This window comes from Hippoglossus hippoglossus, chromosome 20, assembly GCF_009819705.1.
Source record: "Hippoglossus hippoglossus isolate fHipHip1 chromosome 20, fHipHip1.pri, whole genome shotgun sequence".
Classification (NCBI taxonomy): Eukaryota; Metazoa; Chordata; class Actinopteri; order Pleuronectiformes; family Pleuronectidae; genus Hippoglossus; species Hippoglossus hippoglossus.
In genome coordinates this window covers 9007696-9032545 of record NC_047170.1, presented here as the reverse complement: position 1 = coordinate 9032545, position 24850 = coordinate 9007696, and the positions used below count along the sequence as shown (strand labels likewise).

The following is a 24850-nucleotide window of genomic DNA, read 5'->3' as shown; positions in this document are numbered from 1 at the left end:
TAAGGAGTAAATAATCAAGTGTGGGTAGGGACACAGATCTGCGTCTACAGTGTTGAAATCAAACAATGAACCCATAATTCACCCACTAAATTGCTCACTGTGCAATAACTAAATAAAAATATGCAATAAATCCCTTTATTGGGAATTTATTTCAGTATCAACATCGTTACATGAGGCTGAGATGCAGAGACAGTATATCATAATGTTATACTCTCACCTGCCAAATCTCTGTTTTTGAAATTAATACATAATTTTCCCCAAGCTTCATCATAACTCAAAGTGATGTCATGTATCACTTTGACAGACACACAAGTGAAAGAGCAGGGCCTCACAGGGGAAACATTAGAGCTCCCGAGACAATCAGGAAAACAGAATCTGAAAATGTATGTTTTATTTAGCTGTATCTAACCCTTGTGTCTTTAGGGTATTCCCACTGAGATGAAGACTCTAATTTAAAAGGGAGATTCAATGGATGGGGAGTCAATAGTCCCACTGGAAAGGTTGTGATTCTCTTACTTAGGGAAAAAAACACACACATCTGAAGACAGCTAGCTGTTACTGTGGTGGGGGTGGAAAGATCCACTGCTGATCTAACAGTTAACCATACTTTTACATAACACTTACACCAGCTTTAATGTCTACTGTGGTCAGTTTTAACTCGTTCTACATACACATGGTTAATTATCTATCCATGTTTGTTGTTTGCTGAAAAAAAAAAAGATTTACTTTGGGCTGGGGTATTGTATTGAGATGGTTTTCAAACTGAAAACATATTTTTACTTTCCAAAACCAAACCCAAGCCATAAACCTGCTTGTGCACTTGTTCCATTGCAGTTGCCAACACATACAATTATTTCAGCTCTGTTAAAGGAGAGAGCAACTTAAGTTTCTTTTGCCTTGGAGGAGCATCTGTGTTCACAAGTAGCTGTCCCCTCAAACTAAAAAAGTCAACAAGCAGTTTATACAATCCCCTGACGCATAATTTCACACTGTTGTATAGCTTCAGGGAGAGTCATTTTACAAAGATGGTAGATGTGACAGTGTCTAAGATCACATTCTAGGGTTGAATGGAATATATCTTAAGGTATGAAGATTAAAATGGAGCCATAATATTCTAAAATGAATATTTTTTGGCAACTGCCATAGCTCATAAGAAAAACAGCATGTATGGATTAACATCATGAAACCTGCAGTGGGTTCATGGATGTATGGCCACTTCTTTTTCAATGGACAAGCTTTCTGATTAACTGTGCACATCAACCTTTTTCGGACCTGGGAGCTCCTGGGTTCGAAACACATAACCTTGTTAGGCAGGCCCTCAACTGGGGCCGGCTAACCGAAACCCATCTCCGAAACCTTGTTACACTTGCTTTGATGCAAAGCTCAGCTCACACAGGCTACATCCAGCGCCTAAATGATGTCACATGACAATCCTGATGATTAGAAACCTCTCTTTTTTAAATATGAGGGTGGATTTGTGTTCCCGATCTCTGCCGCTCAGATGGAGACATAATGCAATTTGCCACCTGTTACAAGTGCTGCGGCTTTATGAAAGCACCCCTGTGCTTCCTACTGTCATTTGTCTGACACGACAGAGGTCATCTCCTGATGTCCGAGTCACGGTGAGCAGGATGCTCTTTGATTTGTATTGGATGGATGATAACTTAATGGCAACTGATGTCGGTAGAAGACAACATCCTGAAGAGACTTTGGGTCTGAATGGGGTCCTCAATATTTCTTTTTTTAACAACTGTAATTTATGCTATTGACTGGAACCATGAACACAAGCCAGGATCCGCTGAAGGCTGCAGAGTTTCCCCTGTTAAATGAACTGTGGTTCGATTTCAGTGTTAAGGTCTTTGAACACCAAGTCCTTCTTTTTCGGATGCATTTTTTTTAAATCATCGTCCAATAAAAAATCATCACGCAGACAAACTGAGTCCGATGGATTTTATTATTTTATTTGATCCAAAAATTCAAAGTAAGAGATAAAATGGAGTTGAGCAGTTAAGATGATTTCGTAGTCTTTTCACTTCTTGAAAAAAGAAAAAGAAAACATTGGGTCCATCCAATCCTGAAAACCCAACAAGAACAAGGAGGATTTTATTTCTGATCAAGGAGCTGGAAAATGATCCCGATCGTCTGTTTCAGGATGTCAGGGGTCCAGTTTGATACGTTACTAGCAGAGCGGGTCGTGTTGGAGTTGGCGCTGAGAGATGTTGAAGAGCAATTACTACTTTTTTTTAAAAACTGCAACGAAGAAAAGAAAGACATCGTCCCCGTTCGTTTCTTTAACTCAATTGCAAAATGGCGGCGAGTCAGCCGGAAATATGCTGCTAGGATAGTCGTCTACGCGTAGGCTACAGCGAAGAAGCATGAATTCGGCCTTAAAGAGAAAAGCTGCTATATAAGTTCAAGGCTTCTATGTTTACTTTGATGGTACAAACAAGTGTGACAAGATGCTACACGGTCCAAAGTTAGTTCATGACCAGTATAACATGTAATCTTCTGTGTAAATGGCCATAATGGCAGCGGTGGGATTCGAACCCACGCCTCCAGAGAGACTGGAGCCTAAATCCAGCGCCTTAGACCGCTCGGCCACGCTACCGTGCACGTCTACCTCCACAAGGTCTGAATTTGTTTCTGGCGTCTCACCTGCAGCAGCTCCTCCGGTGTGCAGCCGGTGTCCAGCTGCAGCCACTCGAGCCTCTGCTCGTGAAGTCCCCTGAACTCGCTCAGGAGCTGCTTCACGTCGCTCGTCCCGGTCGCAGGACTCCGGGGGGCTGGTGCCTCTCCACAGGGGAGGCTCGAACCATCACCCCCGTGTCCCCACCGCTTCCACCGGGCTGCCCCTGACTCCGGCTTTTGGCTCATGCTCGCACACAACTCCCCGACATTGCTTCGAGTAGAGTCCCTGCAGCTGGCCTGTCAACGCTAGCAGGCTAACAAGCTAACGCTGTGTACCACTGCTCTCTGGTTTAAACCTCAGCTCTGTGCTTCATTATTGGGCTGCAGCCTGTGCACGGTGGGTTTCTGCCATTTTGAGTGCGTGCATGACATGAACTGTGTTGTTTTCTGTGAGTTGCCGTGACTCCACCTGCTGCTCGGTCTCTAGGAGCCGTTTCCACAACGGACTGTCAACGTGTTTTCTCCCCGGCGTTCATTCCTGCACTTTGCCGCTGCGTTTGCACCACGCGATCCCATTGGTCGATCCGGTCCACGGCGCCTCGTAATCCCGACGTTCCGGCGCACCATTGGTCACTTCTCCATGCGAGGCGGGGTTTGCGTTTGACAACCCGGAAGTGCTGTTTTGTTTTCGTTGCATCCGGGAAGCGCTGGTGTGTCTCTGCCTTCTTCTGGAGAGAAATGGGTAAATATGTACGAGCTGTGTTGTTTAAAAAAAGCAGCCAAGTCTGTATTCATTCATTTAATACCCCTGTTTTCACACAGGAAGCCGAGAAGCGACACGTCTGCTTCGTTTAAACGATTTAAAGGCTGGTGTTCGCCTCCTCGCTCATGTGTTGCGTTTCTACTTCCATGTTTACTCCCGTTTTTCTACACGTGTGCATCTAAAATCAACTGGATTATTGTGCGTGTGCGTGCGTGTGTGTGTGTGTGGCTTAAACGACCCACTGCTGTGAGTCTTAAGTATATATATATATATATCTACCAGCTGCTACTTTGATGGCAAAGCTGTGACTGTGTGTGTTTCCCCTCTTAAAGTGTGTTCTCCTCCCTTGCACATACTTCCATTATTCCCCCTAAATAATCAGCGCCATGGATCAAAAAACCCTCCTTGCACTGAGATTCAAGGCGAAGTTGATCTCATTGATTTCCAAGTGACGACTCACCTCATTTCTTTCATCCCAATCATCACTGCTCTCCTCTTATCAGCCTCTCGGTTATATCGCTCTCTTCCAGTGGCATTGACTGCGCTGCCCTCACGTACTCCACCAAAAACCTAATCCCCCCGCTGTGATTATCACATAATGCTCTTGCCTTATTATCAAAATGGAGCAGATTTGGGTTTTGTTGTTGTTAAAGACTGATTGGCACGAGCTGGGGGGTGGGGAAATAAACTAAGAGACAATGCATTATGAAGAGAACGTAGAGCGTCTGATTGCACGAAATTGAAGTATAGTTTTTTGCCTCTGACGCTAAACACTTAGTGTAATGAGTTTTTTTTTTTTTTTTAAGGGGAGTCATTGAAGTTAGATTGGGCTGTGATCTTACTCAGGGGTCATAGGGTCATTTTATACAGTTTCCACATGAAGGCGAGTGATAAAGGCAGCAGGGTTATCTGTAAACTTGGAAACAATTCCACCATAGGGCTATAAGTAATGGTTTTATGTTTTCTGACTGATGGTGTCAAGGGTATTCAATTTAAAATGTTAAGAAACATAGAAATGTAATCATAAGTGACCAATAATTAATTATCGAATGTGTCATCACATTATTTTCCCTCTTGGTTTCCTTTTCATTTTAGTTCTACTTGCCAGGTTAATAAAGTACCACAATGATAGGAACTGGTAGACATACAGACAAGGTGGGAACACCCACACTGCAAATTAATTGTGATAATTCAGTTCTCTCTAGTATAACAGTATCTTTTTTTCCATATTTGCATTGTAGCAGAACATTCGCAGAGGGTTACTCATTTCTTTGTTACAGGAAATCAACGCATTGAACTTCCAAATTTAAATCAAACAAAACACGTCATGTCATTGGGGCTGGACAGCAACAGTCCAGTTAACCGAACCGATTCAGAGATACACATAAAAGAGGAAGTCACAAAATTAACATTTGGGGATTTGACCTTCACAGCAAATTCTTAAAATCCTCCATCGTGCAGTGGCCTCCACATTCTCATAAACTTTACAGTAGACCAAAAAAAGCAGCTGCCAGTTTAGAAGTTTTGTCACTTCTGAATACATTTTAATTGCTGCACAGATTAAAAAACAGACAAAATGTTCCCTCTTTTATTAACAACTCCGTTATTCATGCATAAAGTAAAGCAAAGAGATGTGCTGATCAAATATTCCTCAGGATAACACATTTTATTTGCATGAGGTGAGGCCCCAGCGCTTCCTCATTGACTCCTAAGAAAGACACAACTTCGGTTCTCTCATTTATTAGTTCCGCTGTTTCCTCTACATTCATTGTGCTTCTCTGCCCTCTAAATGTTTCATGACTTTTTAAGTTGTTTTTTTGCAAACCCCAGTACTTATTACTCATACAGCCTTAGCATAGTCAACCTTCATACTCATGAAATCAATTAATTCTCTTAAATAATTTACCTTCTGAGAAAACCAGATTAAGCAGAGCACATTTTTTTCCTGTGTCAGATGTGCTGCTCTAACGGATGTGTATTTTTTTGTGTGTTCAGGCATTAACTTGGCCCTTACCCCATGGCTTGGAGGAGTCTTTGGTGATTAGAGAGAGAGGAGAGCCTTGATAACGCATTAGTGTGTGACACACACACACACACACACAGATACACGCACACACTGCCTGAAGACCCCTCTGTGCATTTGCACACATTCATTTTTCATGAAACAGACTCATAACAATTAGTCTGGTTACCGCCTGGGTAATCTTAGCGTCCCTGTAATGCCTGTGGTCTGCTGTATGACATCACTGTCTTAAAAGTTCTAAATCTGACATTCTCATCCGTTTTCATAGTGAGGACATTAGCAGGCCTTGGCTAATAGGCTCGCGCTCGTTCCAGGCGAAAGAAGGGCAATAAAGTGAGGGGGCGGGAGAGAGAGAGGGGGGAAAAAATGAGACTGGACTGCTCAGAGAAATAAGCTTTATCCACCACGGCTTTTACACAAATTAATTTACATGAGCAAGAGAAGAAAATGTAAAGTTGTAATTCAGCATGCGTTGCCAATGCATTGCCTATTTCTCGCTACAAGCATCATAGAAAGCCAAGTGAACGTTTATGCATTATTTCTGAAAATATATTATGCTAACAACCATAGCTAAGTGCTCAGGAATTTGTGCACTACACCGCGCCAGGAGCTAAATCGAGACATTTGGCCACACAGTTTCCAACTGGAGAGGAATGATAGCCTTGTGAGCGGCTTCAGAGCATTTGTCTGCGGCAGAGAAAGCTAAATGCAATCCCCCAGAGATGCTCCACCTTTCCTGCATCCCCCAGTCTTTAGTCCCCTGCCCTAAACAGCCTCATCCCATCCCTAGACACCAAAGCCAAGGTCAAGAAAAAAAAGTGCAGTCTTCCTCTGTCTACAGGCTTTTCCCTGGGTGCCCGCACCTCCGTATGGCTGAGACGTGTCTGCTTCAGGAATGTTCCCTCCTCCTTTTATTGTGACCGTCAGTCTGAAGGTCAGCTCCTAGGGAGAGGTTTGCGCTTATCTGTTTTTCCCCTCCCTCATTTTTTCCCCCCCTCTCCTCAGCTATCTTTGCCCCCAGTTCCTTTTCTTCACTGTGTCAGTAGACAGTAGCTCAGAGCTCCCAGCTGGGGTTGTTCACGACACGTTGTCTGAAGCGTCAGTCTTCTTTTTCTGTCTCTCCGTCGATCCATCTTCCTGTTGGGTAGCTGTCATTACAGCCCGTTGTCTAGTTTTCAGAGGACCAGGCGCAGCTGGAAGGCTTCAGTCTGATGCTCTGTACACTTTTGTTGCCTCATCTCTCCCTCCTCACACTGGTCATGGCCCCCATTTGCCTTGAAGCAATGTTACACTGTGTTCCCTGTTAGATTGGGTATTGTTGCTGCTGCTGCTGTTGTTGTTGTTGTTGTACTCTGTAAGCTATGGCAGTCAGCCTTGAGTCAGTGTGCTATCTTTGTCTGAACAAGATGCACAGGCTAAAGTAACAAGGGGAGAGAGGGAGAGAGAGAAAACACTCATCTGACCTGAATCATAATACCCTTTAATATTCCATGGAAGATGTTTTTGTAAAGCATTCTACACAGCTCTGTCAGAAAAAGCGACACCTCAGACTTTTTAGGTGATTTTTCTGTTGATTTCCAGTGAACTCTTCTAACTTGCCTCCTGCCTCTGTTCGTTGTCAGCTGCCGACTCGCCAAGAGAGGGCATTTTGTCTCCGGGTCGGTTGTTTGGCTGACCCATGAGAGAGTTATGAAGTTGATATATCACATCAGGTGTGTGTGTGTGTGTGTGTGTGTGTGTGTGTGTGTGTGTGTGTGTGTGTGTGTGTGTGTGTGTGTGTGTGTGTGTGTGTGTGTGTGTGTGTGTGTGTGTGTGTGTGTGTGTGTGTGTGTGTGTGTGTGTGTGAATACATCAGAGAAAGCGCCCGTCTGCTTGTATCTCTGTATACTTTTTGTGTGCAAATGCCGTGCTGGCTGCCCTCTAACACACACCGTGTCAGTACTCTGTAAACACCGGCATTGACTGTGACTTTTGACTATTACATAAGAAACATGGATTTCCAGCTGTCCACGGTAAAAGCCCTGTAAATTCAAATGCTTAATTTTTATAGGCAGCCCGGCATTGACTGAAGTGTCTGCTTGTTATATATTTGCCAAGTGCTGCAAGTCTGAAGGGAAGCTGTCAATAGCAATCCCAGCTATTGATATGGCAGTGGGCAGGAGATGTTACTTGGCCCCCGACTCCGGCATCCCTCTGATCCCTCTACATCATAATTACATTAATATTGACAGACCCTTGACAATAGTCACATTACTATTGATAGGTGGCTGTCAATACCGTGTTTGCCCAAATAAAACATATTCATTCATAACTTGTAAACTGCTCGATAAAAGGCTTTGAAAAGAATATTGGACCCGGTCGGGTTCACTTTCCCGAGAGGGCTGCTGCTGTGACGGGGATTTCCACCACCTGCGTGTGTGTGTGTGTGTGTGTGTGTGTGTGTGCGCGTGTGTGTGTGTGTGTGTATAACTATGGACTGATAGATTAACTTAGCTCCGTATTAGAGCTCTGCATAGATCAAGGCTACACTTGACATACATAGAGTCACACATACACACACACACATACACACACAAAGGCACATAATCTGCACATATTCTCCCATCAAGGAAAAACTTTTAGATTACGCTAAACAAATGGAGCCTGTTTGTTGGTGAGCGTACACATGCAGTCTACCTCCGTCTTATTTGAAAAAGAAAAAAAAAATCCAAACTCTACTTCCATCACAGGCGAGGTTCTAGTCACTAAACATGGCAGCATTTCAAATGCAGCTCAATGAATTTGTCACACCTGCTTACTTCAGAGTGAATTCACCCTTTTTTTCATTCATTTGCTAATTCTAACTTATTTGGACGGTGCTCTATTGAAACATCATGAATGCACAGATGGTTCCGCGCACCGCAATAAACCCAAGCGTTGCCACCATATATATTAGAATGTTATTTTTTTCCCCTACCTCCTCGAGATATGTCTAAAGTGACCATCATCCCCTTCGCTTTCAGTCAAAACTGCCATATTTACCCAGCTGAAATCTCTTTTAAAGCCTCGTGACAAATCCTGTTCAGCGAGACACACAAGCCACTGTCAGAAAAGGGGCCTCTCTGTGGCCCTATTGCTCTGCCTCTCCCTTGTGTTAGTTAGTCTTCCACTCCTTAAAGCGTTTCATTTGAGGAAAAGGCCAGATAAAACCAGGGGGAACTGTGAGCAGTTGAGGCGCAGTGGTCCCGTCGTCACAATGGCGAGATCCCATATGGAGGCGACTCTGGGGGGAAGAAAATTGTTCCACATTTGGCAGATGTTTACGGTGTACCAGAGACTGTGCCGTTAGCCTAATCCCTAGTGATGTGATTTGTACACACACCCCTATCTCCAGAGGGAGCAGGCACCAAGAGCCCCTGGGCTTCTCCTCGTGTGTGTGTGTGTGTGTGTCTGTGTGTCTGTGTGTGTGTGTGTGTGTGTGTGTGTGTGTCTAAGACCCCCTGCTCCTCTGCATTGCGCCGCTCAAAGGTTGCATTAAGGACGGGTTTTACATGTGAAAAGTGATTTCCGTTCCTATGTATAAAGAAAAAATAACCCTCCTAACAGGATGGGCCTCACCCTGAGGGGCCTCATTCCTCCCAACAACCGAGCTGTCCTCTTAATAGTTCTGCCCCTGTGTTTATTTTGTTCATAACTTCAATAGATCGAGTATGGCTTTACTTATATTTTAAGTTATTTAATAAGGTCATCAGACATTTTAGTATTTTACTATTGGCAGTTTTCGAGAAAAGTCTTTGTCTTTGTGCTCGATATATAAACTGCAAAATTACAGTCACCTGAAAAAAACCTCTTTGTCCTGTATTTTTCCAGCAGGTTTGGAAAACGGGGACAACCAGGAAAGGACAGCTGGAAGCTCTGCTCCAGAAACTGATGCCGAGCCGCAGACCCCAGTGCTGCGCATCACTCAGCTGGATGCCCTCGAGCTCGACTCTGCCCTCGAGCAGCTGGTATGGACCCAGTTCTCCCAGTGCTTCCAGAACTGCCGCCCCGGCCTGCTCACGCCTCTGGAGCCTGAACTGAGGGCTCTGCTCCATCTGCTCGTGTGGAGGTTCACACTCTATTCCAGCAGCACCACCGTGGGCCAGTCTTTACTCAGCCTGCACTACCACAGCACTCTGTCCTCCTCCCCCCGTTACAGTCCTCTGTCCAGCAGGCAGAAGTTGGGTCTGGCCCTGCTCACCGCCGGCCCCCGCTGGCTCCAGGACCGTTCCCATAGCCTGCTGCTGTGTTTGGGTTTGACTTCAGGAGGGCCTGGAGGAGACAATGGTTGGGTCCGTACTTGCCTGACACTTGTTTCTAGTATTGCCCAGCTTGCAGGTCTCCTCAACTTCCTTGTGTTCCTGAGGAAAGGTCGCCATCCTGTCCTGGCTGAAAGGATCACGGGAGCTCAGGCGGTTTTCAGCAAGGCCAGTGTGCACCGGGACATAGACTACCAGTACATGAACCGGGAGCTGATGTGGCACGGCTTCGCTGAGTTCCTCATCTTCCTGTTGCCACTGATCAATACGGGGAAACTGAAGGCAACGGTGTCTTCACTTGTTTTTGGGGGAGAAAGGGCCACTGGGGAGGGAGAGAAGGAAGAGCAAGGGGTGTGGAAGGAGTGTGGCCTGTGCGGAGAGTGGCCCACGATGCCTCATACAGTGGGTTGCCGGCATGTCTTCTGCTACTACTGCATCAAAAGCCACAGCATTGCAGACGCTTGCCTCACCTGTCCCAAATGTGGTGCAGAGGCCGGGCAACCGGAGCCGGTCAGGATGGAGGAGGAGGTGATTGGCAGGCGATGATACGGAGAAGAGTTTATTTTTTAAAATTGCATCAGTGAAACAGAAATAAAAAATTGGGTTTTATAATTTCATAGCTATCCAAACTTAATTCAGGGAACAGTCTCAATTACCTATTGCAGAATAATCTTAAAATCTTAATGTTAACAATATTTTGGTTAATTTATCACTGAACAGAACTATATTAAAAACATGAAGAAAAGGATTTTGCTGCGCCTAATCTATCAGCAGCCCTCTTCTTTTTTTTTTTTTAAAGATTCACAAGGTCGTCGTGGATGAGTTTATGACTGGACTTCAGTCTTTATGATGTCTGTGCCGTCCTGAACACACATCGACCTGCTATGTTTAATGCATGCGTGCATATATTGACAATCCTCTGGCCCTTCTGTTTCTCCAGCCGGACTTTGGACAGAACTATTTGTCTTTGCTGCACTGGACAGACTACAGAGAACCACACAGAGCATATATTTGATGAGCGAACGTGTTGATTTATGCTCCAAATTGGCTCTGTGTGAGTGTGTGTGTGTGTGTGTGTGTGTGTGTGTTTGTTGAAATGGGAATATTTGTTCTGATGAAAAATGCAGAAAGTCAGCTGAATAAATAATGGGAGGAATTTCTGATGCCTCTCATCATTGCCAAATTAGCATTTGTTGTGTATTTTGTGCCTAAATTGTATTTCAACATCATTAAAATTGATAGAGTGCCACCTCTTGGGTGTTTATTTAGTTAAGTGAAGGGGAGAAAGATGAGGGAAAGTTATAACAATCAGCACACTTCTCTCTCGACAGGCCCGGTCGTTCTAACTCCCATTATCCATTTTCACAGCACCCCAACATGCTCAAGATCAAGGGGGCAGCCGGGGGCTTGGATTGACTCACACACACATACACACATGCACAGACTTGACAGCCAGCCTCTCTTTTCCCTTGGCCTTTCTCTCTTTTGCTGCCTTTCCATCTCTCTCCCTCTGTAATCTCCAGGGCCCTCGCCCCTATAAGACTGTAGTAAACTGTACCAAAACCCTGGCAGTCGTCTCCTTCCTCGCAGGCGAATTACTCTCTAATCCCTGTAATGAGTCCAAAGATGCTTATTTATGCTGGAGTTAACCTCCACCAGTGAGCCCAGCCCCAGGCCAAACGCACCCCAGCTGAGTGAAGCCTTTCCTGGGCTGACAAGAGAAGAGTGAGGGGTGGGTGGTGTTTCAGGGGGGGGGGGAGTCCAGGGAGGAGGGGGGGTGGAGGCTTACCTCCCACCTCTCCTCCTCTCCTCACCCCCTCTCCCCTGCTCTCATCACTAGGGCTTAATTGCTGATTGCTGAGACGATCAATCGGAACTGCAGGCGTGATAGAAAGCCTATCGCGGAGGGCTGGTCTCAGATCTACTGGCTCAGAGAGACGTATACACGCATTCGCACTCAGATGAGGTTAATGTTTCTGTTGAGCGGAGGGGATAAAGCATGAAATATTTGTCCTCATTAGGTTGCACGAATGCCCTGAAGAACATGCTGGGTAGTTGGACCGGTGCGGCTGACCGTTGTGATCTGTATTTCTCCTCCAACTTGTGCAGGTCTGCAGAGTATACATGTGCTAGGAAATACTGTACGGCCTTGGTGGTAATGCAAGTCCAAAATTGATTAATTGTATCTTACACATACATACACATTTTCGCTGATTTAAAAATAAAATAATAAATAAAATGTACACCTTGGGGGGGGGGGTGTTACAATCTTGGATGATTGGTTTGACATTATGTAAAAAACATAAAGCTCATCACATTGATACTCTGAGCTCTCTCACATCAAGGACATTTTGACGAATGATGCCAATACAATGCATATAAAGGGTGAGACGGGGAAGACTGGATGTCAATATGTTATGCTCTACATTACATTAATGTAAAGATGAGTCCCACAACGTCAGGTTAAGGAGGAATTTAGAGATTTGTTAATAAATAGATTTTGCTTGTTAGAAAAAAAAACATAAAAAAAAGAACTAGTAAATTCAACATAACTGTGTTAAATGAATTCAACATAACTAGTAAATTCAACCGTGTTTGTTAAATCCAGCATAGTTGTATTAAGGGCCATTTAATGTGGAAAAATATTCATAATAGCAGGAAGTATGTTACGGCCTCAATCTCACAATTTCCCTTGGCTCAAAATGCCATTAAATTAAACTCTGGGACTGTAGAGGCCTGGCCAAAAAGTTGAAAAGTTGGATCCAACCCTGCAGTGGGCCGTCAGATCCTGAAACTGTCCCCCTATGAGTGAGAAACTAACTAAAAACGAAACTGGACTATACCAGATCCCTAACTCTAAAGGAAACAACAAAATTGCAACAACAGAAATTGTGCTATATGATGGAGAGAGAGCTCCTACTCTGCAGCCTCCCTTAAATCACCCTCGGTGTCTTCACTCATCGTGTCCACCTGAGACGTGAGAGAGGAAAAAGGAGAAAAACTAAAGTAGAGCAAGTTACAGAGCAATTATTACATCTCTAGGATTTTACCATTAACACAACCCAGTTTTGTGGGACCAGTTGATATATCTAGATTTCAGTGAGACATCATGGCCCGATGACGTACTGGAGCCACACTTATTAAAGCCCTTCCTCAATACCCTAATATTATAGAAACTAGTTCATTAGCGTCATGGCTCGACCACAAGTTACTACAGCCGACAGTAACACTACGACTTTGTCTTGTGAATGCATCTTCCCTTAATAAAAAGATTTTTCAGATTTTTCTCCATATTCGAATCCGGTAAGAATGATGAGATGAAGAAGAAGGTGCATTGGCTTTGGGAAGGGCCACACTGATTAAGAGCTGAGGATCCAGATAACCCTTTACCCATGTTTCTTGTGAATGGTGAGGGGAACTGACAATGTCCCTCCCCTTAGGTTCGTTTTGCCAGTCGATCCCTGGCAAAGACCAAAACACCAGACCGTATGAAAAGGGTCAGCTGTGGTTTTAGCTCCCCGAACATTTCACACGTTTAGTTTAGGATTTCTTCGTATTTTTTTTAATCATTCAAATTTGGCTGGGTGGTTAATAACACATTGTTTCTGGGTGTGACTCATATGAACTACTGCTGAACACAGACTGTAGGAATGCATACATGATCGACCTCAACGCCACTGGGACGTCGTCTTAACATTCAGACACTCACAATCCAAACCCTTTTGCAGATATTACTGCACAACCCCAGGTCCCCCAATCCCCAGGAAAGGGAGCAGATAAAGAAGAAACGGTGCATTAAAGTCTATTAATTGAGTTAGGCCCATGGATTGAATTAGTTGGAAGTTGGAAGGGCGCTGCAGACTTAAGGAAGGTAGCTGAGGCTCCGCTAAGCCTATCTGTCTTTGGATCTTTTCTAATTCACAGGTTCCGTGTGGAGAAGAAAAAGAGGAAGAAGCCCGGATTCCCAGCGGCTATGCAAAGCAATCTGCACGTTCACACGCAGCCATTTAGGGAGCAAATTGGCCCCGTGCCCCCTCCGACGAAGGTTTTAAGAGAAAGGGAATTAGGGCGTTGAATCCCTAACTAGATCTCCTTCTTTGATGAGCCTCTTTATCCGCCTGTCCCTCATCTCCATTCCTTTGATGTGAGGCGTTGATTTTCCTGATTAAATAGTTTTTAAAGTAAAAAGCTCTTTTCTGGGCCGTGTAATACTGGGTACTTTACTGTACCTATTGTAGGTTCGTTTGTGTGCATGCTTGTTGAATGGTCCATCTGTGGTATTCTTTAATTGGAACAGAGCCCTTGGCTTGCAGATGCTAATAAGGATAGTACAATAGCTTTGATTCGTGCGTGCATATTTTTCTCGGAGAAAGAATGTTCATTTAAGCTCAGGCCTGGCTTTTACCTCTTCATTTGAAATGGCTGGAAGGACGCAGGAAGCCCGATGCATCTCTAATGAAATTAAAGAGCACAAACACCTGGGCTCTCTCGCCGCAACAAAATTCCATCTCCGCTCCTTGTGCTAATGGCGCAAAAGCTTTTAGCTACTTTTCAAGAGGAAGGGGAAATGCGTCCCTTTTGAAATGGGAGATATTTCCAACAACTATCTCTTTTCAAGCAGCGAATGACATTATTACCATGCCAAAAAAAACACGAAGTAAACACACAAAAAAGAAAAAAACGCGCCGGTTATTTGTTGACACCTCCGAGGATTTTTGACACCTGTGTGTGTTTTTCTTGTGGCACGTCCAATATGTCAATAGGAGTTACAAGCATCTCTCATATTTCATCTATTCAATAAAAGACCCTGCCAAACACAAAACACCCCAAAAATTCCTCCAAGGTAGGGAAAACCCTAGGTGTGCTGGAGTTCATGGCTGCAGTCTCCGCAGGTACCGGTGCTGTGAGAGTTCTTTCAACACCTGCCGGGCTTTGGATACCACCGGGCCCAATTATATTCGTCTGCCTCCTCTTCTTAACCACCTCTTCAGTCTAACGGGTCAGGGGGACAATCAATCACACCTAAAATAAGGAAGTTGATTTCCTGGCTTTTTATCATGGTGCTGAGGTTTTGTCTGGTTGAATTTCACAACTTGAGAAAGATGGAACGTCACTGGCTTGGGAATATGTGGAATCTGGTCTTTTCTGTTTTGTTTCCAAGACCCAGAATATTTTGTGATCCACATAAATACAAAGATCAAGAAAATACACGATTATGTTTTTATGCAGGCAATGTTATAAATCTTGTCATGCTCTATATTTGTCCATATTTTCCACCGTTAAAATTATTTTTAACATTACGTACTGTTCTTAATCCAGTTTTTAAATATTCTACCTACCTATTTTTCTATTGCATACATTATAAAACTGTCTGATCTGAAAATCCCATCATGTTTTTTTCCCTGAAGCCTCAGGAAACACATTTTTTCAAGAACGCCCCGAAAGTCTGAACATTAAATTGCAGTGTTATAAAACGTGGCAAGTTATTAAAGACGGACTCAAATCAAAACCCCAAGCCGAGCGTGTTCAGTCAGCATATTTCATATTTCACATCTCCGCACTCTAACGCGGGGCTAAACTGACGGAAGCAAACTTTACCTGACCTGTCCTTTGATTGGACGAGGCCCGGGTCAGGAGCAGCGAGGGCATCATGGGAGGATTACAGGCAGGTGCGTCGCGGTGAGCCTGGGGTAAGATCGACCAAAGCCTTGTTTGTGTGTGTGTGTGCACATCTTCCAGTCTGTGCGTGCATTCGGCCATCTCAGTCCGCCGCCCTACTGATGTCTAGAACAGACTAAATGAGCAATAATCTGCACACATCCCTCCAGATGTCCCAGTGAATTTCCTGTGGCTTATGGCGCCAGCTGAGCTCTTTGAAAGTTTTGATAACTTCTGCAAATGTGATTGAACCTCTGCTTGTTCAGGAATGTCGTGCGGGACACAATGTGCTTATTCCTACTTCCCCTCGAAGAGATGAAAACAGAGGCATGTGTTGTCTCGGGCACTCGTGCACCAACGGTACAATACGGTCAAGCACAGGGTTGTTGGAAAAATATATTTCATCTGTAGAGTGCAAAACATTTGAAGTTACTCTGATAAACTTGTCAAAAAGTTGCACCAGTGAATGTGAATGTATTCAAGGTTATTAAAATTATCATAAGAATATCAAAAACGTTAAAAAGGGGTTTGTATTCAGTTTTATAAAGAGCAAGTTAGTTGTAGTCTGTAAAAATGTCTTTGTGTCTCTATTTTGTTTCCCTAATTACATTTTTGTTTCCCTAATTACATTTTTATTACGCCTTTTTGTACAAACAATACCGTGCATTGATATTTACTTGTATATTTTGGCTTCTGAAGCCACAGACTCATTTCCATAAATATGGTTCTGATCATTGGGCAATCAACCAGAAGTTGTCAGCAGCGACAGAGGCAGACGGTGGAGAAGAACAGAGCTTTATTCCCCATCACATGTCAATCACTGCTACTGCACGGCCCTCAGTCCACACAGGCAACCAAATACAAGCAGGAGCGCATGTAAAGTGTCACAAATACTCGATAATGTCCTTCCAGCATGACAATTACTCCATTTTATTGACTTAATCTAATTTTACAAATCTCAGAAACACGTTGCGAACAAAAAAAATGTGTAAGAATGTAGAACAGAGATGTAATAATAATAACCCTGGATGGAATTTTCAATAAATCAGCCTCTTGTGGGCAACAGAAGGAAGCATCAACCCTGCCTGTACGTAAGTATAATATGGAGTTTCTGTCTGGAAAATGTAACAAGAGGAATTTCTAAATTACATGTGTAGGCAACACAGCGAACAATGAGAACAGCAGGCAGGAAAAAAAAGCCTAACCCTGTTAAGTATGAGGCTGCTGGGTAATGACAATGTATTTGTGCATTTCAGCATCTTGGAATCTCCAGCTTGCCAGAGGAAGGAAGAAACATAATTTTTGTGGTTGCCATGGATACCTGCGTGTGAAGGTTCCTCGCTGCGAGTCTCGACTCCTCGAGCAGATCAGTGTCAACCGGCATTAACCTGCTCGGTCCAAACGGATGCACGGTGACACGCGCGCACGGGAAAGAATAGTAAACACGCACGCGCACGTACACACATTAGCCCGCTCGCGTCAACACGGAGTACAGTGCAAACGGAAGCTTCAAAACCCACAAACGCGCGGTTGTGACTGGAGCTACACGAGTCCTCCGAGCTGATAAACACGGAGAAAGGAAAACTCGGAGTATGAGGTTGTTCCGTCGTACATCATGGGTTCGGAAACTCAATAATACAAAAGTCCTCCCGTCTATAAAGACTATATAAGAATGTGGTGTAGCTTGTACACTTTGCAAAGATGGAGTTTGTTTTCTCTGGCGATGTACGTTCCCCAATTTGTCCTATTTTCTATATTTTTTTTTCAATTCATGGGTGGTTCTTTAGCTTAACATGGAGAGCATTACGCCAGGGTTAAGAGGATTGTTCCAGCTGGGGACCATGTCAACTACGTTATGCATTCATATTCCTGTCGCACCCACCAAATTAATATATATGCATACTATGACTGACCCTGTTAGAGCAGGGTCAAGTGTAGTGTGGCATAATATAGAAAATACCGCCCGTGCCTTCTTCTGTCTGACATTATTATATGATGACTTTTTCCCCCCCTATCTCAACTAAATCCTAGAAATAAGACCAATTTTTTTGTCGACATCACTTTTTCTAGAGTTGTGGTTTGGCCGCGGTGCAATGCCCTCCTCGCTACATGGTTTAATAAAGACAAATTTTCACGGGGGGAAAAAAAATGGACATAAATTGGGGCCTCATATGTTCTGAAATTCTAATTCAGACTCAGCTCTCTGGCATTTTTTACAGTCTCTGCTTTCACCCTCTTCAAAACACACGCCAGAGTTTTTCTGCGTCGGGGCCCCTCCGCTGACACTCTGGGCTCGTTGTCAAGTATTATGTTCTCAAGTGTTTGTGCTCGTCTCCCGCGCCAAGCTGCTGGAGTCCTCTCTGCCCCATCCGCAAAGGGCTTACACAACATTCAGCCGTCATAGCTGTGATTGTCTATCGGGTAGGAGCCCCGGTGTGTTTTCTTTCAAAGTCAAATTAAAAAGGTATGCCAGAGAAGAAACCGTATCTGCAATTCAGAACACATTTTTCTATCAGACAGGAGATATATTGCCGACTAAGTATTGTCAGATGTTGGCAAATTCCACATATTTTTCATATCCAGCCCCCTGAAACTTGGGGCCGCATCAAGACTCGCGGCACATCATTGACAAAGGCTGTTTGACCTCGGGAGCACGGGCAGAAATGAACCGAATATCCATTCTGTTTTTGTACAAAAAAATATTTTCTGTGATATAAATGCAATATCAGCGGCCATAAATCATTTACTAAATCATTTGGAAATCATTTGAAAAACACATTTATTTGGAGGGGGGGGGGGGGGTTGTTCATCAATAAACATGGCTCCTGTGGAAAGTTTTATTTATATATTCATGCATTCAATAGATTCAGTTATTCATGTATTCACTCATTCACAAGGCCTAGTCAGTGACTATGCGTCAGGCCACCGTGTGTGTGTGTGTGTGTGTGTGTGTGTGTGTGTGTGTGTGTGTGTGTGTGTGACCTGCGGCGTAGCCCTGCTATGCTGCGGGCTAGTACTGTTCCCCAGGGGGCTCTCATCTTTTACTGAGCCCTGACAGAAGATGGAGGCTGGGAAAGGAGTCCGCTGCATTAAAAAGCCTTTACCTAGCTCTGATTTATCACCCCTACCTCACACACACTCACACACACACACACTCAAACACGCAGACACACACAAACCTGCCTGCCAACCCTTCGCCATCTCGCCATTCCTCGCTGCAGCTAGACTCCACACTCTATCAAACACACAGACATATATACGCGCACGCACACACACACACACACACACACACACACACACAAAGGCTGAAACGGACACACATTCACACACCATCAAACACATACTCGTTCCATCATAAGATGGCTGCCTCGGAGAAAGAGCGAGGCGCCGCACACCGCACCGCAGTGGTGATTTTGCATTTTAATGGTACCTCTCCTCCCTTTACCCCTCTCTCTCTCTCTCTCTCTCTCTCTCCTCCCCTCAGTTGGTAATTCTGGTGAGTCGCGGGCTATACCTCACCACAGGAAGACGGAGCAACACAATCACAGGACCGCATTTCCTGGGTACGTCACCTGCAAACGGCTGCATTTGAATGTGACAGCCACTCAGGAGGTGAAGGAGGGGAGCGGGGAAAGACGGGGATTTGTGTGTGTGCGCGGAGGAAGTACGCCGATTAGCCACGAGTTTCAAAGTGGAAACTGGTTTTAATGGCAGATGTATCGTGAAGCCATGAAAATAATTGAAATTGAAAGTAGAAATTAAGTCATTACTGAGGCCAGTTACCTTTTTTAATGCTATGATTGTTTGGTACAACAAGTACAATGGAGTCCTAGAGTGAGGCTTCGGCAGACACTATGAACCTTTAATGGCACTCACACACTCACACACTCACACACCTACACACCTACACACACACACACACACACACACACACACACACACACACACACACACACACACACACACACACTCAACGGAAATAAGAATATGCTCACAAAATTCAAATTCAAAGCTGCATGCATTCATCCTAACCTGAGACATGGACGTAGGTGAACACTGGTTTTCAAATGAACTACAACAGCGATAAACACAAACACACACACACACACACACACAGGACTTTGTCCTTGAGAGGATCCAAGACTTGGTAATCGTATTCATTCATTCATTCATACATATGGGTGGAATACATTTGCTCCATCTCCGCTCGACTTATTGCATGAGTGCTGATAAAAAGTGGGAACAAAAAAAAAAGGAAAAAAAGAAAAGGAAAAACACACAAAGGGAATGAATTTGATTCTGAATGAATAAAGACATTTTTTCCCCCAACACACACTTTAATACAAGCTGACTGCACAAGAAGTTGCATGTTAGCATTACTAATTTTTGTGTATTTTTATTCGCCCTTTGTTCGGCCATGTTACGTTAGGTGGAATCAAGGATGTCATTTATGACGCCTGCACAGGACAGTAATGGAGGCGTGATTTGACTCGTGCAAGACAAGACACAACTTTTAGGTTATAGGAATATTAAACAACCCTTCATATGTTTGAGCAATTAGAAAAAAATAATAAAGTCTAAATACACATTTTTCCTCAATACAGAAACTCTATTACTTCTCTATTGAAGCTTTTTATGTCTATTTGTTTGCACGATTTGTATCACTCCCTGTGTTTATCATTATTAAAGGCGTTTATAAAGCATTTGTAAAAAAAAATCAATGATTTTGTGCGTTTGATGTGTGTGTCTGTGCTGAAGGGCATCATGTCTCTTTGGAGAGCGGCAGCACATGAAACATTATGGGAATTGAAAAAGCAGTGAACGGGTCAAGGGAGAGCATCGGGACATAATGGTCAAAATGAGGTTTTGTTTTGATTTAAAATTTTGCTCCAAATGCTTGTAAATGTCCTACAGCCCGTGTGCACGTATATGTGAGCGAGCACCTTATGTGCATGATGGGAAAATTAACCCTTTTGTGTTCACGCCACCTTCGATGTCGGAATGAGATGGTGAAATGTGCATGTTTGTGAAAGGAGAGGAGGAGGAGGAGAGACTGTTGGTAATGGAATAATTTCTCACTTGTCATTATGGAGGTTGCTGAAGTGAAAGAAATGGTGATAATAACACAGCTCAGGGAGAAAATGGGTTTAAATCCTGCATTTGACTTTTCAAACCGTTGGATAAAACCGGTGCATTTTCACAACACAATCACATAACAAGAAACTAAAATTTAAAATGTATATTGCACTAAAGATTAATACTAACATCCATATAATGAATAATACAAGCTTTTTAACATATGTGGGAAGAAATCATGGATGCAGGATAGCTGCACGTCAATAGCACCAACTTGTGTGTGTGTGTGTGTGTATGGATCTACCTGATTTGCTGAGCATATGAAGTTATTTGTCTCAAAAATTGTATTATTTGTATTTTGCTAATGTGTGTGTGCGTGTGCGTGTGTGCGTGTGCGTGTGCGTGTGTGTGTGTGTGTGTGTGCGTGCGTGCGTGTGCATGCTTTGGAAATGTAGGGTAAGAGGAAGGCTGCTGCAGCTGTTGCCTCTAAATCCATAATTTATTGTTGGGAATGCGACAATCTAGATTACACCCAATCTAGATTACCTCTCACCCCTGCATACATGTGTGTGTGTGTGAGTGTGTATATGAGTGTGTGTGTGCGTGTGTGTGTGTGTGTGTGTGTGTGTGTGTGTGTGTGTGTGTGTGTGTGTGTGTGTGTGTGTGTGTGCGGATAAGTGTATTTGTCCGCATGGCATAAACAATCCCTACTCCCGTCAGGAACACAAAGTGATCCATCAGTTTCTCCACAGAAAACCAATTTCACTGGAGATGTTCGGTTTTTCACAGACACACACCACCTATCCTTGCAGAGAGAGCAAAAAGGGGGAAACAGAGAGACACACACTCACACACACACACACACACAAACACGCACACAGAACAGAGAGAGATAAAGAAAGAGGGAAAAGAATGGCAAGGAAATAGAACAGAGAGGAGAAGGAGACGTGGAGCACAATTGAAACAGAAGGATGGTAGGAATAAGAGAAAATAAAAGAGGAGCCATGTTGCTGTGTTTAATAGGACACACTGCTATTTGCTGTCTCATCAGTTCAATATATGTAAAAACTGTTCATCTGTTGCCCCTGCTCTCATATGCACTGGGAGTTGACACACAGCGCCTGTCAAATGGGCTTTATGTGAGTGCTCCAAAAAAAAGACAAGGGTCTCAGTCTCTACACGGCGGTGTGTGTAATTACAAAAATAAATAAAGATGAAAGACTGAAAGAAGAAGAAAAAAAAAGAGAGAGAGAGAGAGAGAGAGAGAGAGAACTTCTCGCTTTTGACCGTTAAAGCTTGAAGTGTGGAATTATGAGCGAGGGAGCGAGGCATGCGGCGGCGGCCCAGTTCTGCTGCGTCGAAGCGGGGCAGATGACAACATAATTACAGGGAGTCATCTCATAACACGTGATTAAACAAACAATGCATGTCGTCTCCTCCGAAGGTCCCCCGTTCCTTTTTTTTTTTTCTTTTTTCAATTCTCATGCGTGTGCTCGCTGAACGTCGACGCCGCATGTGTTCTCCTCACACGGGGCGAGGAGAAGGAGGTGGATCCGTGCACACTTGCGAACACATGTGGGCACCCACAGACGGGAAACGTTGCATGCAGACAAACAGGCGATGGACAGTCGGCTAATGTATCTGTGTAGTAATGGGCTTAAGTTAAAACAAGATGAGAGAGGCCTTCATTTCAGAGGAGCTGCATTGCTACTAATGACTAGAGGGCCCCCAACTGCCATCTCAGCCTATTATAACTTTGAGATGGCTCTTCTGTGTTTTTAAAGATGAATGCAAATTAAAAAGCATTAGGCTACATTCATTTGCGGTCTTTGGCATATAGGCCACTTTTGGTCTGAGGGCCACTTAAGGCTGCCTTATTTCTTCAAATGACCTTGAAATCAAAGAAGGAGCAAGTTTTAATGATTTAGAGGGCTCTTAAAGACTCGGAGAGGAAAAGCAACACAGGGCCTCATTAAAATTTTCATTTCAACATTAAAAAAGCTTTTTGTTACTAATGTCCCTGCCAGGATGCTGAGTTGATGCACAAAGAGACCCATAAGAATGCCCCGGCATCTGAGCCAATTTGATGTCAATGCGTCTCCTCGTCCCTTCGTCAGTGATTCTATAAATTACAAGGCATGCTTATTTGGGCTGCTTTTATAATTTTCTTTGTGAGACTTGTGGGGGGGGGTCTCGCGCGCGCACGTGTGATAAACACGCCGTGGAGCTGTGTGATTTGGTGTGGGGCCCTGCCAATGACCTGGGGAATGCATCGTGTCACTTTATATTTAGCTTCCATTTCCTCACCGCCTGCTCTTCTGCGGCACATGGTATGATTTCTGAGCGTGCGCACGTGTGTGTGTGTGTGTACGCGAACAAAAGAGTGAGACGTATCCCATCGCCCCCTAAAATTCCTTCATTCCCCCCTCCATTGCTCCCTTATTTCCCAGATGACTCAACTTGCCTTGTAAAATCCTGAGCCTGGCTGCTCTGCGCCCTTTAAAATGTAAAGCAATATTACAGAGTCTGACACGTCGATCTCTGTTGCTATTGTTTCAGGGGTCCAGTGGATGTAAAGAAAGGCCGTGGCTGCGCAGAGTTAAGTGGGTGTGGAGCCAAAATGTTCACTTTATAGGGTTGTTTTCACGCCAGAGGAAAATATGCAAGGAACTGATGAGAGAACTGTACGACGGTTTTGTTTGTTACAGGTGGTAAAGCATTAGAAATACCCCCCCCCTGCCAAAAAAACGAGAGAGAAAATGTGCCACATGTTTTTTCCGTGTTTGGCATGTGGATCCAGCCCCAACGTAACTTCACCTCTCGTGTGTTTAGTTATTTACAGCCCCCGACAACAAAAAAGCCTTGAACTGTTCAGCAAACTACACAGCATCCTTTGTGTCACAGGCAAAACAGGAAATCAGGCTTTTGTCCGCCCGAGATGGCATCAAAAAACACCTTGTTTCATCTGTCTTAAGCAATCCCATCTTGACGCCTTCACACGTCCCCATGTGGGGCTTGCGCTGCTCCTCAGAACAGATTGGGAAACAGCACAAACGATCTGCCGGGGAAGTCCCAGCGGGCTGCCATAACATGCTCGTTTGCCGACGCACCTCTGTTGCACGGAGCCCATGTTTGATTCCTCTCAGGTTGCCCCTCCCTTTCTTTTCTCTGCTGCTCTCACTCTCACTTCACTTCTATCACTTGCTCATTTCACTGTATATGTCACCCACTTGCTTTCTTCCCCTCTTCCCCCCCCCACCCCCCCCCCCCCCCCCCCCCCCCCCCCCACCCCCCCCCCCCGTCCCTGACACTCGGGCTCCCGTCAGCCCGCTGGCCCGTCGGTCTGTCTGCGTCTCTCTTTTTCCTTTTTCTCTCAGGCCTGCCTCCCTCTCTCCCTCACACCTCCCGCCTCCTTCTCTTTCACTTCAAAATACGTGCTAGTTGTCTGTGTCTTGTGGAAATGCCAGCAGTGATTGTATCCTTCATCCACAATGCAATAATAAAGCAGGTGTACTCCTGCCCCCTCCATTTTCCTCACTCTCCTTCATTCCCTTTGTGCCTCGGAAATGAAATGTATTGCGGCGGTAAAATGCAAGACGGCCAAAAGAAAGATATACAGGGAAAAAAGGTTATATTGCCTTTTCTCGTATGTTAGTTTGTGTGCGGCCTTTGTTGGCACCTGGGTTAATCCAGAGAAAATGCTGTTAATATGTATTTCCCATCTTAAATGAAGCATCGCTACAAGAATTGTGCCCTTTGTCGTACATCGCTGTGTCCCGCTCCCCACAGATCCAGCGCCGCCCGCTCAACAAACAACATTTATCTCCGCATTTAGTGAAAAAGCAGAGTGAATTTCCTCCTGAGGGTGGAAAGTTTCAAAGTTTTGCAGAATCAGTTTGTTGGACGAAGTCTTAAAGCTGCATTACACCTGTTAGCGGAAAAAACAACAGGGTTTTTTTGGTGCGTACCCGCGAATCTAGCCAGCAATAAATAATAAGATTTCATGTTGAGTATTTTTTCACGGGGGACGATGGTTTCCTGATTTCTCGGGTGCAATGGTTTGGTGGATGAATCGCAGGTGGAGGAGATATTGCGTGGTGGATGGAGACCAGGTGCTGGGAGTTATTTCCGGTCCTCGCTGTTAATCACCAACCTGACGCTGAAATATGGCGTGCAATTTAGCAGTTTTAAAATAGAGTTCCCCTCGCCTGCATATACTTAGGTTGGGGAAATAATAATAAGGGCACGATGAAGTCAAGAGACAAGAGGATGTTTCATTTAAATGTGCGCCGCAAAAAATGTGTTCCGTTTTATCAGCGAATGTGAGGCTCAAAGTCTGCAGGATAATAGAAACTAAAAAGGATCTGATGCTGTCTGCCTGATAACAATAATTTGACAGTTTCAATTCCTATGCAGCAATCATGG

At 44.3% G+C, this 24850-nt stretch overlaps 2 protein-coding genes and 1 non-coding gene across 13 annotated transcripts in view; 1 reads left to right on the top strand and 2 right to left on the bottom strand.

The window, feature by feature from the left end:
• Window positions 1-3162, bottom strand: part of LOC117754232 (trichohyalin-like) — a 130535-nt gene extending 127373 nt beyond the window's left edge. For all 9 annotated transcript variants that reach the window (XR_004612369.1, XM_034573055.1, XM_034573057.1 and 6 more), the window contains exon 1: window positions 2656-3162. Coding sequence is in view for 8 of the 9 variants with exons in the window: in XM_034573055.1 (XP_034428946.1) it covers window positions 2656-2874 (219 nt within the window). In the remaining variant the exon portion in view is untranslated. The remainder of the gene's footprint in view (window positions 1-2655) is intronic.
• Window positions 2527-2608, bottom strand: trnal-uag. Its single transcript has one exon. It is a non-coding gene; the product is annotated as a tRNA-Leu (tRNA).
• Window positions 3163-3296: 134 nt separating the features above from the next.
• On the top strand, window positions 3297-10874 carry pex2 (peroxisomal biogenesis factor 2). Of its 3 annotated transcripts, XM_034573047.1 has the most exons (3): window positions 3350-3370; window positions 5387-5428; window positions 9267-10874. In XM_034573047.1, exons 1-3 carry the CDS (start codon window positions 3367-3369, stop codon window positions 10235-10237), a joined length of 1017 nt encoding a protein of 338 aa, XP_034428938.1. In that variant the 5' UTR covers window positions 3350-3366; the 3' UTR covers window positions 10238-10874. The 3 variants fall into 3 exon arrangements, with proteins under 3 accessions (XP_034428939.1, XP_034428941.1, XP_034428938.1); XM_034573048.1 differs by lacking the exon at window positions 5387-5428 and having other exon boundaries at window positions 3297-3370; window positions 9264-10874; XM_034573050.1 differs by lacking the exon at window positions 5387-5428 and having other exon boundaries at window positions 3304-3370.
• The last annotated feature ends 13976 nt before the right edge of the window (window positions 10875-24850 follow it).